Raw genomic sequence first — 16921 nt, forward strand, 5'->3', positions numbered from 1 at the left:
TTGAACTCAGGTGCATCCTGATTCCTTTTATCATCCTTGAGATGTTTCTACAACTTGATTGGAGTCCACCTATGGTAAATTCAGTTGATTGGACATGATTTGGAAAGGCATACACCTGTCTATATAAGGTCCCACAGTTGACAGTGCATGTCAGAGCAAAAACCAAACCATGAGGTCGAAGGAATTGTCCGTAGAGCTCAGAGACAGGATTGTGTTGAGGAACAAATCTGGGGAAGGGTACCAAAACATTTCAGCAGCATTTTAGGTCCCCAAGAAGACAGTGGCCTCTATCATTCTTAAATGGAAGAATTTTGGAGCTGGCATCCTAGCCAAACTGAGGAATCGTTGGAGAAGGGCCTTGGTCAGGGAGGTGACCAATAACCCGATGGGAACTCTGACAGAGCTCTGGAGTTCCTCTGTGTAGATGGGAGAAGCTTCCAGAAGGACAACCATCTCTGCAGCACTTCACCAATCAGGCCTTTATGGTAGTGGCCAGACGGAAGCCACTCCTCAGTAAAAGGCAAATGACAGCCCGCTTGGAGTTTGCCAAATAGCACCTAAAGACTCTCAGACCATGAGAAACAAGATTATTTTGTCTGATGAAACCAAGATTGAACTCTTTGGCTTGAATGTCAAGCGTCACGTCTGGAGGAAACCTGGCACCATCCCTAAGGTGAAGCATGGTGGTGACAGCATCATGCTGTGGGGGTGTTTTTCAGCAGCAGCGACTGGAAGACTAGTCAGGATCTAGGCAAAGATAAACGGAGCACAGTACAGAGAGACCCTTGATGAAAACCTGCTCCAGAGTGCTCAGGACCTCAGACTGGGGCGGAGGTTGACCTTCAAACAAGACACCGACCCTAAGCACACAGCCAACACAACGCAGGAGTGGCTTCTGGGACAAGTCTCAGTATGTCCTTGAGTGGCCCAGCCAGAGCCTGGACTTGAACCTGATCGAACATCTCTGGAGAGACCTGAAAATAGCCTAGCAGCACTGCTCCCCATCCAACCTGAGAGAGCTTGAGCGGATCTACAGAGAAGAATGGGAGAAACTCCCCAAATACAGGTGTGCCACGCTTCTAGCTTCATAGCCAAGAAGACTCGAGGCTGTAATTGCTGCCGAAGGTTTTTCAACAAAGTGCTGAGTAAAGGGTCTGAATACTTATGTAAATGTAATATTTCTGTTTACATTTTTTAAATAACTTGATTTTTCTATTTCATTATGAGGTATTGTGTGTATTTTGATGAGAAAAAAACAACTATTGAATCAATTTTAGAATAAGGATTTTAACCTAACAAAATGTGGAAAAAGTCAAGGGTTCTGAATACTTTTCGAAGGGACTGTCGGCTGGATAGCTTCGTTCATTTTATGACTATTCCCCTAGCTTGCTATGCTACCAGCAATGTCATGGGGTACCTGATTTGTTTGAGAATGCATGGTAGTTCTATAAGGAACAGTAACCTCGTAGTGATTTGGTTGACATTTATTTGAAGGTTATCACTTGACTACAGCAGTACTTAGGTGATCTGAGATAGTTTCAAATTAGCAGGGAGAGCTGTTAAAATGTTCTGGACTTGTATTTTAGGCCGAGGTTGTTTAAAAAAAAAAGTTTTACCAAGAAAGTCAGTTTAAACAAATTCTTATTTACAATGACGGCCTACGGGGAACAATGGGTTAACTGCCTTTTTCCAGGGCAGAACAACAGATTTTTACCTTGTCAGCTCATAGAATTCAATGCAACAACCTTTCAGTTACTGGCCCAACATTCTAACCACTAGGTTACCTGCCACCCCTGGGTGGTTATTACCTGGGTGGTTTTTGGCCTGCCTCATTCCTTGGCCCAAGTCTACAATATGACTAACCTTTTATTTTTTATTTAACTAGGCAATTCAGTTAAGAACAAATTCTTATTTACAATGACGGCCTACCCCGGCCAAACCCGGACAATGCTGGGCCAATTGTGCACCGCCCTATGGGACTCCCAATCATGGCCGGTTGTGATTCAGCCTAGAATCGAACCAGTGTCTGTAATGACGCCTTTAGCACCTCTTACACCGCTGCGCCACTCGGGAGCACTAACCTTCAGGAAGTCCCCCTTGCATGTTCTCCGCTCCACTGCCTGACAAGAAATGGGTTTGACAGTTGAACCATGGTAAAGCTCTCTACTGATGGTGTTTCTCACCAGGCATAAGTATATTTTTTTATTTAAATCTTCCATTGAGCACCCTGCATACACTGCATTTCTGATGATCTGGTATTTTTTTGAGTAGAGTTCAGTATTCTTGCTTAGGTCTTACACGGTGTACTGTGCTTATATTCCTAATTTATTCCTAATTTGTTCCTTAATTTTCTGTGTTTGGTTAATTACATCTCAGCATCACACCTGTTTTATTTTGGTCTAAATAAGCTTTTGTTAAGGACCAACATTGCTGCTGTAAGTGGCCCTCATTAACATTGGCAGAGACGTTTAAAAAGTGAAGGAGACTAACAATATTTGGCATTTACTCATGCTAATGAGCTGGAGGTTTGCTGTCAAGCCTGTGTGCAATTGCTTTGATTGATGCATGTAAAGAGGCACTTGAAAGATGGTGCATTCTGATTGGCTCTTTGAAAACCACAGCATGGGAACAATTTCAATCACAACACCCACTGCGTCTCCTAATGGCACACTCACACAGGCTAACCTGCGTGTACTGTAGTAACGGTGTCTGCCAGGGCTGCCAACCCCTCTGGCATGACTGGCACAGTTTGTGTGGGCGGCAGGGCATCAGTGTCCCCTATGTGGGCTATCTGTTTCTGCTCTCCAGATCACTGATTAAACTCCACTCTCCTGCCTTCCACATACAGACCAACGACGTGCCAGTATGGATGGTTTGAGCTGCAATATATCACCTCTACTTCCTGCGTTACAAATGTTTCTGTCAAATGTAGTAAACCAAGTCTGCTCGGTCTTATTCCCCGTCACCCGGAATGACAGATTTGATTTTTGGAAAGCCAGGCTGGGCATGGTCTCTTTCGTGATTTTGATTGAGTGGAAGGATGCGGGTTTAAGTCCTGCGACAGTGACTCAACAATCAGGGATCAGTCACTATCACACAAGCCAAAGTATTTATATGTGGGACACGTTCGATTGGAGAACCATCTAATGAGCGAACATGGAGTTCATCTGAAATGTTCTTACGAGAGTTTAAAAACCGAAGCGTAAAAATGTATTTTGTTTTGCCCGTGTTAAATCAGCATGGGATTCCTGCATAGATTCCTGCAAATGATTGCCTTGATGCAGTGAGGAATTACCCCTGTATTTTTATGGTCAGTTTTTTGTCTGTCTTGATAGTCTTCTAAGAGCCCATTGTATTTAAATGTCCAAAGCATCCTGCAATTACATTTCCATAGCGCTTACTGATGCTAAAAAAAGAGAGCTGAATGTTTGTGAATGTTTTAGTCAGTTTGTTTGTGGATCGCTTGTGTGTGTGTCTTCAATATGCCTCGCTATGTGTCTGTTTTTTTAGGAAGAAAACATCACCATAGGTTTGAGTGGGTTTAGGGAGAAGTCAGCTTGAAATGGATTTTCAATTAAAAAAGGCAATTTAGCCGCAGTTTGAGAGGAGGGCTCTTGCTCCCTTCCGGATGGGCAGATTTGCATAATTGTCCCATAAGGCCTGAATTAGCATCTGTAAATCTTAATTTGATAATGCATCTCTTCGTCGAGGTGGCAAGACGGAATTGGATTAGGGTCTTAATTCTCATTAGTGTTGTTTGACAAAGATCCTTTTCATAACATCAAGATGTCATCAGCTGAAATTTGAAGGAAATTAATTCATTTTTTATAGCGGCATATTGGTCCAGGGCCATCTTCACAATTCAGTTAATTTCCCTTTCATCAAATCTTCCTTTCTCTCTTTAAACACTTCACCTCAGCTCTTGGCTTTCATATTGTTTGACATTCACTGGTGTCATATCTTTATAAGTGACTATCATTTTAGCTGATTGACTGCCTCCTCAGTATTCCACTCATGGGGCTATATGCTGGTCCCTAAAGATCTAAGAAAATCCTACAGTGAATGTTTGTCTTATTTTCATCTGTTGAAAATCATTTTATTTGTGATTTTATTTTCAAAATACAATTTTCATTATGGTTCAGCCAAAATAATATATATTTTTTTAAATTCCTGTATATAATGCTAGGTGCATCGTTACTACCTGCATTCTACAGGATGCAAAGCATTGGCAATGTTCCCACCTCTGATCTCTGTATTCTCTCTTTTTTTTCAGGAAACCAGAATAAACTGCATCCGAATAGCCCGGAAAGGTAATTCAACATGAATATTTTCATTGACCAAAACGGTGACATTTTATGGATATCCCCGGGTCTCTGAAGTCCTGTAGGCTTTACTGTAGCATGTTGACCTTACACTCTAAATGCAACTCCAAAGACCTGAACCCAACAATTTGTGTTGGGTCCAGGTCCAAACAAGAAGCAGGGGGATTTCTCTGAAGATCCATGTTGTTTAGTGATGAGGCAGACTCCTGTGATCTTTCCTCTCCTTGCCTTCAGAGAAAAGGACAGCAAGCAGGGAGAGATTAGAGATCAGGCTTTCATCATGTTTGTTTGGGGGGACACAACCATATCAAAGGCAGTTCCACTGTTCCCGTCAGACAGCTACAATACTCGGAGGGGGAGAGAAACATCTGACGGCTTTTGACCCCTGTCTGCTCAAGAAGGGCCCTTCACATCAAAAACACAGATGGAACTACCTGAGCCCATCAATATGAGCAATGTTTCTCCCCCCTTCCTCCCTCCCACTCTCTATCACACAGCCACAGGGACTCAAATGGACATGAAAATGGTATAGAAATTGACTTCTGATGGCACGACAGGCTCTCCCCCTCTGCCGTTGTTCGATGTCGCATCGTGCTGACTAAAAGTAATGTATTTATAGTTATCATAGCGCTGCAACAGTAAGCTAGTCTTGCTAGTAAATTGACTTGGCAAGGTGTACTTTTCGGTGAAGGCCTCTTTTTGTGACTGAGTAATGAAAGAGACCAAGCTCTCTTGAAGCATGAATCCAAAAGGCAAGGCAAGCCATTTTAGCTCTGCTTCTCACTCCATCTGCTCCTCCCAGACACCCAGTTGGGCTTTGATTAATTACGCCTCGACACATTGATGAACATTACACAGTACATGTCTCTTTTCTCTAGCACATACTGTAGGCAGTGAGAGAGAGAGAGGGAAAGAAAAGATAAAGGGCCTTGATGAGAACCCTATGAAAATGAATTTGAACATTCAGCCAAATTGTGTTTTAACTCCCCAAATAGCTTTCAAATTGATTATAATCAACTTTAGCTACTTTTTAATCAGCCTTTTAACATCCTGCTTGAAAAACGGGAAATAATATGGTGTCCGACAGGTTAAGTAAGAAGACCAGCTTTAGAAACTGATGGAACTAAATTGACAAATAGGATACCCCAGATCATTTTAAATGTCAAGGTACAACACATCAGTGCCAGTGGTTAGTACTTTTTTATCTATGTGATCCCTCTAACGTTAAAAATGGTTGCTGCTGCATCACCGCATTTTACTTGTCGTGAAGCATTACTTTTAAACAGCCTATGATCAGCAAAGTGCAGGACAATTATTTGGGTTTAGATAACAAAGCTGGAGATTGCATATCAACTTCCAGGTGACAATTTAATTAACAATCTCTTGGCTGCTCCCAACACAACAATAGACTTCCATTTCTCCTCTAAGTGCCAATTTCCCCACTCTCAGCCAGCCGGTAGGTGTATGGATTAATGTGGAAAAAATGTCATGTTTGGCTAATAGAAATTCCCAGACTAAGTGTGGATGATCCTATCTGTCCAGGGTGTCAGTTAAATAAATATATTTTTCCCCCGCAGCCATGTTATTAGGATGAAAAATATAGGCCTACTCCTGTATTTCACATGATGAATTGAAGTTATATATTGCTTCTCCATCTCTATGTGTTGGTAGTGTAGCAAAGAAGGGGGTCGAGTGATAAATGGCACATATGTGAGAGCAGAACTAATAAACGGGCTCTGCCCTATCACTAAAATGGCCACCCCGGTCAGAACTACAGATCACAAAATGGCCGACTGCCAAAACTACACTTCCCAGAAGCAAGGGGAACCCTCAGAAGGTGGGGCCGACCCACAGATAAAGGGTCAAGACAAACCAGGAAGAGGGAGAGAAAGGGCTGGAAGGATCTGTGAACCATGGAGAAAGAGACGATATATATCGGCTGGATTTACCGTGTATGAGCTGGACTGTTTGGACGTGCCTGCTGGCGTTTGGAACTGGACCTACCGAGAACCCGATTTGGGTACCGAACCCTGCTATCTTTGACCTTGCCTGCGGCCTGGGTGGACTAGGATGGAGAAACAAACACACTGTTCGAAAGAACTCTCATTCTGGGGTGATTTTGGTGACAGTTTCCCAATTAATTTGTGACAAACGCTCTTAATCTTGAAGTGATTTGCCACACCTGGTGGAGAATGCGGGCAAATGGACTAACCATACCGCTGGTTAGGTAGAGAGAAAAAAAATTCAGTTAGCACTCCAAAGGGGAGTCAGTTTTTTTGTGGCTTTGTTTGGTTATGACAGTTTTCTGAAAATGAGTATGGAGGGAGCCATACAGGCCCTGTTACAAGCGGCGGCCGCGCAACAAGAGGCAACTAGAGCTCAACAAATAACTCATCAGGATGCAATGCGAATGTATCAGGACACGTTACAGGTCCAGCACCGCACCAACCAGCTGCTCAGAGAGGAGCAAGAGAGAAACACCCAGGAGTTAAGAGAAGGCCTAAAGGAGCTAGCGGACCAAATTGGGGCTCAGTTACCAGCTGCAAATACCCAGAGGCGGGCCAATCATTTTCCTCAAAAAATGACAAAGCAGGATGATGTGGAAGCATATGTCACCACCTTCAAAAGGACGGGAGAGGGCAGGGCTTCTGGCACCATACCTGGCAGGGGACGCTCAAAAAGCGTATTTCGACCTGGAGTTGAAAGATGCACAGGATTACGATAAACTAAAGGGAGAGATTCTGACTAGACTGGCAGTGACCGATACCGTGAGGGCACACCGCTTCCACCAGTGGTCCTACCGACCTGGACAAACCCCCGAACACAGATGTTCAACTTGATTCACCTGGCATGGAAATGGTTGCTACCGGAGACCCATTCATCCGCTGAGATCGCCGAGGCCATCGTACTCGACCAGTTTCAGCGAGATCTACCCCAAGAAGTTCGACGATGGGTTGGCCAGAACGAGGTACTTTCCACCGACCATCTCGTGGGCCTGGTTGAAGGGTATTGTACGGCAGGAACAGCTGAGCAGGCACAGGAGGACAGATCCCCAGGCCTGGGCGAACCAGCGAACAGAGTAAGACTGTCCCAACATTTGGAGGGGGAAGAAAGCAGTGTGGGGCCGTGAGGAAAGAATGACAATGGGGACAAGACACTACGGAAAAAGCCGGGAAACCCTATTATCTATTACAATTGTAATCGACCGGGACATATTGCAGCCTACTGCCCTATTAAAGAAGAGCCAATGTAATGTAACCTCGGTGGAAAAGAAGAAGCTGATATATGGTATGCATGTCCTTTGGTAAGCACTGTACTTGAAAGATCAAAAAACAAACATAAGTGAAAGGTTGAAGGGATTCCGGCAGTATGCTAACCGTAGTCGTTGCAAACCTAGTGCCGACTGGATACAAAATCAGGATGGATACAAACACTGGATACAAATCAGGATATCAGTGTTACGTGCATTCATGGGGATACCCGTCTGTACCCCACAGCCTTAGTGAGCATACAAACCGAGGACGGTCTGCTGGATTGTGAGGTTGGCGTGGTCCCAAAGATGCCATATGATGTAATACTGGGTAGATACTTTCCTAACTTTGCGAAGTTAGGCCAGAAGAACGGCATATTTGAGAAGCCATCAACCCTGACCAAGCAGGAAGTAGCATGTAGCCTTCAAGCCAAGAAAAGGGGTCTTCCAGGGGCCAACCTCACAGGTGCTAGTAGGGGAGGAAGAAGTGGCAGACCCCGTTGATAACGAGCAGCCCGGTACTAGTGGGGCTGGTGATCAATCTGAATCCAGAGGACGACTATCTAAAACCAACAGACCTGGCAGGCTCCCTGACTAATTTCGGGACGGCCCAAAACCAGGATCCAATCCTGCAGCAAGCCAGAACAGATATGCAGGTCATAGATGGTACTCCCATAAATGATGGGATGATGCCTAATAGTTTTCCCCACTTCATCATGAAAAAGGGTTTGGTGTACAGATTCTCAAAAATAGGGGTTGATGTGGTGGAAAAGTTGGTCCCCACCCGGTACCGGAGGACAGTACTGGATCTAGCTCATGGGTACATTCTGGGTGGACACCTTGGTATCGATTAAAACCCAAGACCGGATTGTAAGGAGGTTTTACTGGCCAGGAATTCAGGCTGAAGTGGCTCGGCATTGTGGAGAGTGCCCAGAGTGCCAGTTAACAGCTCCCAGACCAGCTGTTAGAAGCCCGTTAGTGCCACTACCTATTAATCGAAACGCCATTTGAGAGGATAGCGATGGATATAGTGGGCCCACTACCCAAATCCGCACCAATACATTCTGGTCATTCTAGATTATGCCACTTGCTACCCAGAAGCCATTCCCCTTCGGACGATGGCTTCCAAAAATATTGCCAATGAGTGCTCCTGTTCACCATGGTGGAGCTTTGTAAATTGTGGCATGTGAAACAGTTGAGGACATCGGTTTATCATCCTCATACGGAGGATGAGAGATTCAACCGTACCCTGAAGTCAATGCTTAGGAAGGTAATCGATAAGGATGGGAAAAACTGGGATTGCATGTTGCCGTATCTGATGTTTTCCATTAGAGAGGTTCCTCAAGCCTCGCTGGGGTTTCCCCCCTTTGAGCTGGTATATGGGAGGCACCCCCGGGGAATCTTAGACATCGCTCGGGAAACCTGGGAGCACCAATCAACCCCCTATACTTGTGTCATAGAGCACGTCACGGCTATGCAAGACAGGATAGCCACAGTCATGCCCATCGTCAGAGAGCACATGAGACAAGCACAAGAGCACCAGCGGCACACTTATAACCGACAGGCTACCCTGATGGAATTTCAACCGGGAGTTAAGGTGTTAGTGCTGATCACCACGGTAGAGTGCAAACTACTAGCCATATGGAAAGGACCATATGACGTACTGGAGAGAATAGGAGAAGTTAATTATCAGATCCGACAGCCAGGTCGACAGCCCCAGAACAGATCTATCACATAAACCTGTTAAAAGCATGGAGAGAGAGAGACACTAATGGTCACGTACCCCACACACACTCAGGAGACAGCCAAAGTAAATATTTCACATACTCTGTCCCCAGCACAAGTACAGGAAGTAAAGACCCGGATCCAGAAAACAGAGATGTGTTTTCAGAGGTACCCGGCCGAACCTAGGTTACGGCTCATGATATCGTTTCCCTACCAGGGAGAAAAGTAAGCATGAGGCCATATCGGGTACCCGAGGCTCGACAGACCGCGATTAGAGCAGAGACGGCGAAAATGTTGGCAGCTGGACTGATCAAAGAGTCACATAGTGAGTGGTCTAGCCCAATTGTGATGGTCTCCAAGCCCGATGGGTCTTTGCGGTTCTGTAACGACTTTCGGGAGGGAATGAAATCTCCAAGTTTGATGCCTACCCCATGCCCCGAGTAGATGAACTACTGGAGAGCCAAAGAAAAGACAGCCTTTGCAACCTCTGACGGTTTGTTTCAATACACCGTCATGCCATTCGGCTTACACGGGGTCCCAGCCACCTTTCAACGACTAATGGACAAGGTCCTAAAACTGCACCAAGCGTACGCCGCAGCTTATTTAGATGATGTGGGGATCTACAGCCCAGATTGGGAATCACACTTACCCCGGGTACAGGCAGTGTTAGACGCCCTTAGAAAGGCAGGGCTCATGGCTAACCCTGCCAAGTGTTACATGGGGTTAGAGGAAACAGAGTATCTCAAACCCCAACTTAAGAAGGTGGAGGCAATTAGAGAATGGCCGAAACCAGTAAATAAGAAGCAGGTTCGAGCCTTCCTAGGGCTGACCGGTTACTACCGGAAGATCATCCCAAGTTATGCCACAGTGGCCGCCCCACTCACCGACATGACTAGAGCCAGAAGGCCAAACATGGTCAAATGGGATGAAAGGGCCACCAAAGCTTTTAGGACAATACACGAGGAAGCTCTCTGCTGTAATCCAGTGCTGGTGGTACCAGACTTTGAGAGAGAGTTCGTGGTTCAGACGAATGCCTCAGAGTTCGGCTTGGGAGCACTGCTATCCCAAGAGGTAGAAGGGGTGGAACACCCCATCCTGTTAAGCAGGAAGCTGGAACCACGGGAGACCAACTACTCAGTCGTTGAGAAAGAGGCTGGCAGTAAAGTGGGCTCTAGAAAGCCTGAAATACTACATGCTTGGGCGCCACTTCACCCTCATCAGTGACCATGCCCCACTCACCTGGATGCATAGGGCTAAAGAGAAGAACATTCGGGTGATGCGGTGGTTTTTGAGTCTCCAACCGTTTCACTTTGACTTAAACCACAGAGCAGGGAAGGAATTGGGAAATGTGGATGGGTTATCCCACATGCATGCATATTTTGCTGCGGGAGCCCGACCTAGGGGGTCGGATCTAGGGGGAGATGGGTGGCAAAGAAGGGGGTTGAGTGATACATGGCACATATGTGAGAGCAGAACTAATAAACGGGCTCTGCCCTATCACTAAAATGGCCACCCCGGTCAGAACTACAGATCACAAAATGGCCGACTGACTGAGAACCCGATTCATGTACCGAACCCTGCTATCCCTGACCTTGCCTGTGGCCTGGGTGGACCAGGACGGAGAAACAAACACACGGGCACTGTCCTGTTCGAAAGAACTCTCATTCTGGGGTTATTTTGGTGACAGTTTCCCACTTAATTTGGGACAAACGCTCCTAATCTTGAAGAGATTTGCCACAGTAGGAACAAAGTCTTTAATGAATTTTCTGCCAACTACAGTGCCTTCAGAAAGTATTCACACTCCTTGACTTTCTCCACATTTTGTTGTGTTACAGCCTGAATTTTTAAAAGGATTAAATGGATAAAGATTGTTTTGCCGCTGGCCTACACACAATACCCCATAATGTCAAAGTAGAATTATGTTTTTTGAAATTTTACCTATTCATTAAATGAAAAGCTGAACTGTCTTGAGTGAATATGCATGCAGCCCCTTTCTTATGGCAAATGTATATAAGTTCAGGAGTAGAAATGTGCTTATCAAGTCACATAATAAGTTGCATGGACTGACTGTGTGCAATAATAGAGTTTAACATGATTTTTGAATGACTATCTCTACTTTGTGCCCCACACATACACATACAATTATCTGTAAGGTCCCTCAGTCGAGCAGTGCATTTCCAACACAGATTCAACTATAAAGAAAGAATGGTACCTATTGGTAGATGGTAAAAAAAAAAAAAAGAAGACATTGAGTATCCCGTTGAGCATGGTGAAGTTAATGATTACATTTTGGATGGGGTATCAACACACCCAGACACAGGCCTCCTTCATATCACCGATGACCTCATGGGATTTCACCAAGAGGCCAATGGTGACTTTAAAACAGTTTCAGGAGAGAACTGAGGATGGATCAACAACATTGTAGTTACTCCACAATACTATCCTAAATGACAGAGTGAAAAGAAGGAAGCCTGTAAAAAAAAATATGTTATATTCCAAATCATGCATCGTGTTTGCAACAAGTCATTAAAGTAATACTGCAAAAAATGTGGCAAAGCAATTCACTTTATGTCCTGAATATAAAGAGTTATATTTGGGTAAAAATACATTACTGAGTTCCACTCTCCATATTTTCAAGCATAGTGGTGGCATCATGTTATGGGTATGATTGTAATCATTAAGGGAGTATTTCAGGATAATGGAGCTAAGCACATGCAAAATCCTAGAGGTAAACCTGGATCACTCTGCTTCCCATCAGATACTGGGAGATTAATTCACCTTTCAGCAGGACAATAACCTAAAACACATGGCCATATCTACAGTACACTGAGGTTGCTTACCAAGAAGACAGTGAATGTTCCTGAGTGGCCCTTTTAACTTCAATGTACTTTAAAATCTATGGTAAGACTTGAAAATGTTTGTCTCGCAATGACCAACAACCAATTTGACACAGCTTGAAGAATTTTGAAAAGAATAATGGGCAAATGTTGCACAATACTCGTGTACAGAACCCCAAGGATTAACATCAACGGGGCTGTAATGGAGTGGGTTGAGAGTTTCAAGTTCCTTGGTATCCACATCACCAACAAACTATCATGGTTCAAACACACCAAGACAGTCGTGAAGAGGGCACGACAAAACCTTTTCCCCCTCAGGAGATTGAAAAGATTTGGCATGGGTCCCCAGATCCTCAAAAAGATCTACAGCTGCACCATCGAGAGCATCCTGTCCGGTTGCATTACCGCCTGGTATGACAACTGCTTGGCATCTGACCGTAAGGTGCTACAGAGGGTAGTGCCTACGGCCCAGTACATCACTGGGGCCAAGCGTCCTGCAATCCAGGATCTATATAATAGGCGGTGTCAGAGGAAAGCCCATAAAATTGTCATAGACTCCAGTCACCCAAGTCATAGACTGTTTTCTCTGCTATCGCACGACAATCTAGGACCAAAAGGATCCTTAACAGCTTCTGCCCCCAAGCCATAAGCCTGCTGAACAATTAATCAAATGGTCACCGGACTATAACATTGACCCCCCCCCCCCCCCCCCAATTGTTTTGTACAGTGCTGCAACTCGCTGTTTATTATCTATGCATAGTCCCTTCACCCATACCTACATGTACAAATTACTTCAACTAACCTGTACCCACGCACAATGACTCGGTACCGTTACCCCCTGTATATAGCCTCGATATTGTTATGTTATTGTGTTTTTTTTTTTTGTTGTTTTTTTTGTTGCTAAATGTTTTCTTAACTCTTCTTGAACTGTACTGTTGTATAAGGGCTTGTAAGGTTGTATTCGGAGCATGTGACAAATAAAGTTTGATTGGATTTGACAATCCAGGTGTGGAAAGCTCTTAGAAACTTACCCAGAAAGACTCACAGCTGTAATCGCTGCCAAAGGTGCTTCTACAAAATATTGATTATGGGGTGTGAATACTTATGTAAATTTGATATTTCTGTATTTAATTTTCAGTAAATTTGCACACATTTCTAAAAACATTTTCACTTTGTCATTATGGGGTATTTTGTGTAGATGGGTGAGAAAAACAAATATATTTAATACATTTTGAATTCAGCCATTAACTTAACAAAATGTGGAATAAGTCAGAGTACGAATGCTTTCTGAAGGGAGGCTGGCTGAATTAATTATACCTGTCACCCATGTACGTCAAGCAAACGTGTGATACACAAAAAGATTACCTGTGATACTCGTGTATAGAACTCCAAGGATGTATCCATTTTGTCAGGGGAGACACAAGGCTCAGAGTCCATTAGTCTACGTGATCTGTACACCAATGACATCTATGGTAATTATCTGAATAAATGTGATAGACTGTAAAAACATTAGTGTCAGAGTACATACAAGGCTGCTAAAACTTTGGGACTATCCCTTATCATATACAGTATTTGGTGATTTTTCATTAAAAAAACACTCTCCGCACCAACCACAAACCTTTCCAAAATGTACTGTAAGAGTTCTCCCCCATAGGGATGAGGTCGGTAAAATACCCCTGGGCCTGGTTGTACAAGGAGAGGGCTAAAACATGGCTTATTTTCCCTTTCCTCTGCCCCAGATCTCATTCTGCCCTTGTGAGCCTCTTTATTCCAAACGCTAGCTAGCTATCTAGACCTATTTCCTTAGGCCAGCTCTGACTTTCTCCTCCACTAGAGAATGGCTGTGCAACTGTTCCTAAAGGCACAGTAGGGCTGGTTGCAGGGCTGTTATGGCCATAAGGAGAGGCTGACACTACACAGAGAAAGTAGATAAGTGGGTTCCTGCTACAAGACATAAAAAGCGTCTTGCTTCTCCTACCATTTCCATAAGTGTAGAGCTTTGTGCCAACGAGATGAGTAACTTGTTATTATTATAATAATGGCCTTTCACGTATCTTACAGACACCGGGACACCTTGAAATTATACTGGGGAAAGGGGAATACCTAGTCAGTTGCACAACTGAATGCATTCAACTGAAATGTCTTCCCTAATTCTATTCAGAGGGATTCTGGTGTATCCCTCTGAATGAGAGAAGTGCAGGGGCTGCTTTAATCGACATCATTGGCACCCAAGGAGCAGTTGTTAACTGCCTTGCTCAAGGGCAGAACAGCAAATGTTTCCACCTTACCGATTAGGGGATTTGAACTAGCAACCTTTCGGTTACGGGCCCAATGCTCTTAACGGCTAGACTACCTGCCATCCATACTCTACTGTACTTGTGTGGATTTAAATTAACCACACGATCATCTTGGATTTAGATTAGTATTGTCTTGGATTTCTTCCACAAAAAAAACACTTTTGTTTTGATGTGGCATTTAACATACTGCGGTTGTACAGAATGTCTTCGTCTTCAAGCAAAGTCACCTTCATTGGGGCACACGGTTGAAAACGAAAAGGTCCAGATAGGCACTCTATTTCGGTCTGTGTTCTTCTGTTTGGTGCCCGTTGAACACGACCCAGGTACTCAGTGTGGCAGTTTGTGAAGACCCTCCACAACATTCCCCCAGTCCTAGACAACTGTTATCCCTGGCCTCATACACAGGATAGGAGGGTTGAGATATACTGTATCACTCGAAGACACAAAGGGCTTTTGTTGTCGTAGGAGACACAAATCTTTCCCCAATGGCTATTAAAAGAGCAGAGAAATAGCCAATATGATTTGCCTATTGAAAAGCTCTCACATGACAGTGGTCTGTTTGTGTCTCCCGTCCAATTATTTTGTCTAATGAACACAAGGTGTCTATATTAGCGGCAGCTCATGCTCCGGTGAGGTCATGGTGATTCTCTATTGGCTGCTTAAAATGTGGGCACCACACACCTTTTGTAAATGTTTTTATTGTACATTCTGGTAGCCAGACAGTTTCAATATGTAACAATCGTCCCTTGAAACATACTACCATGGAAATAAATTCAACCGTGCATATGAATGCACAGATGTGGCGGTGAAGAGTCAGTCTGTTTTGAAACATTCCATCTTTTCTCAGCAGTCAGGGTGTTAGTGTGAATGCAGCCATTGTGATGTTACGAGTCAGGATTTGACAGAGTGATGTGTATGATAAGCATTGATTATTATTGACCTGCATTTTAAGCCTGTACATTTCTTCCTTTCTCTGTATCCTTTTTTCTGTTCCCCCCCTCTTAACCCTCTGTCTCTCTCCTTCCTTCTGTTTCGCTTGCTCTCTTTCTACCCCCCTCTCTGTCCCACCTCCATTCTCTCTCCCTTCATCCCTCCCCATCTCTGCTTCCCCCCCTACTCCCTTCATCACTCTCTCTCAGCGGCCTGTAAGGACCACCGGCGGGCTCTGGAGGTGTCCCAACACTCAGAGGAGATGGGGCTGATCCTGGGGGTGTGTGCTGGGGGCCTGGTGGTGCTCATCCTGCTCCTGGGGGCCATCATCATCATCATCAGGAAGGGGTGAGTCACTGGCCCACATTTTTATACCACTTCTCGGTCCTCACTCAATTAGCCAAATAGGTAACTTTCCTCAGAGACACATGATTACCACACAGGGTGGTAAATAATTTGTTTCCTATTCTCTGGACCACACAAACCATGCTTGTGTATCTGTAGAATGTTGATGCTATTTTTTAGATTCTACCCTCGAGTCTTCCCTAGAACTCATATTTGCCTTTCCAAAGGGCCAGGTTGTTTTGGAGAGGGAGAGAGAGATGCACTACTGTTCCCTTATGGTGTATCAGAGGGACCACACCGTTCTAAACTCATCATTTAATTACACATGCCGGGCAGTGGCATGACCCATAAATGAGAGGTTAATTTGGAGGGAAAATGTGTGCTTAAGGTAGATAATTAGCCTAGCCACTAGCTCCCAAAGGTCTCACCTCCCCGCAGGTGGTGACAACGAGAGGGTCGCCTTACACACCTTTTATGGTGGCATATGACCCAGATGTTACACCCTACTCATATACTCCCTTTCACAGGAGTGACTTGACACTGCCCTGAGGGGAGTGTCTGGGTTTTGCCTGCTTTTTAATGGTCCTCTATGATATTTAAATCAAATACACATTTGTATCATTCAAATGAATGATACAGTGCCCTCCATAATTATTGGGACAGTGAAGTTGGTTTCTTCTTTTAGCTGTATACTTGACCCATTTCGATTTGAAATCAAACAATGGTATTTTCATCCATATCGGGTGAACCGTTTAGAAATGACAGAACTTTTTGTACATAGTCCCAACATTTTAGGGGATCAAAATTATTTCGGACAAATTCACTTGTATTAAAGTAAATGTGTATTAAAGTAGTAAAAAATAAGCATTTGTTTTCCCAAATTCATAGCATGCAATGACTACGTCAAGCTTGTGACGACACATTTGTTGGATGCATTTGCTGTTTTTTGGTTGTGCCTCAGATGGTTTTGTGCCCAATAGAAATGAATGGTAAACATTATGTAATTAAGAGTAAAATGTTTCTAATCACTTCTACATGAATGTGGATGCTACCATGATTACGGATAATCCTAAATTAATGTGAATCGTGATGAGTGAGAAAGTTACAGATGCACAAATATCACACACCCAAAACATGCTAACCTCTCACCATTACAATAACAGGGGAAGTTAGCATTTTTTTGGGTGGGTATCATATTTGTGCTTCTGTAACTTT

General features: G+C 44.1%; 1 protein-coding gene across 8 annotated transcripts in view; it reads left to right on the plus strand.

Moving 5' to 3' along the window:
- The window catches only part of ptprub (protein tyrosine phosphatase receptor type Ub), a 341711-nt gene that overhangs the window by 231532 nt on the left and 93258 nt on the right, over nucleotides 1–16921 (plus strand). For all 8 annotated transcript variants that reach the window (XM_071384254.1, XM_071384256.1, XM_071384252.1 and 5 more), the window contains exons 13-14: nucleotides 4274–4310; nucleotides 15571–15709. In XM_071384254.1, coding sequence (XP_071240355.1) covers nucleotides 4274–4310; nucleotides 15571–15709 — 176 coding nt within the window. The remainder of the gene's footprint in view (nucleotides 1–4273; nucleotides 4311–15570; nucleotides 15710–16921) is intronic.

The sequence above is a fragment of the Salvelinus alpinus genome, chromosome 35, assembly GCF_045679555.1.
Source record: "Salvelinus alpinus chromosome 35, SLU_Salpinus.1, whole genome shotgun sequence".
Classification (NCBI taxonomy): Eukaryota; Metazoa; Chordata; class Actinopteri; order Salmoniformes; family Salmonidae; genus Salvelinus; species Salvelinus alpinus.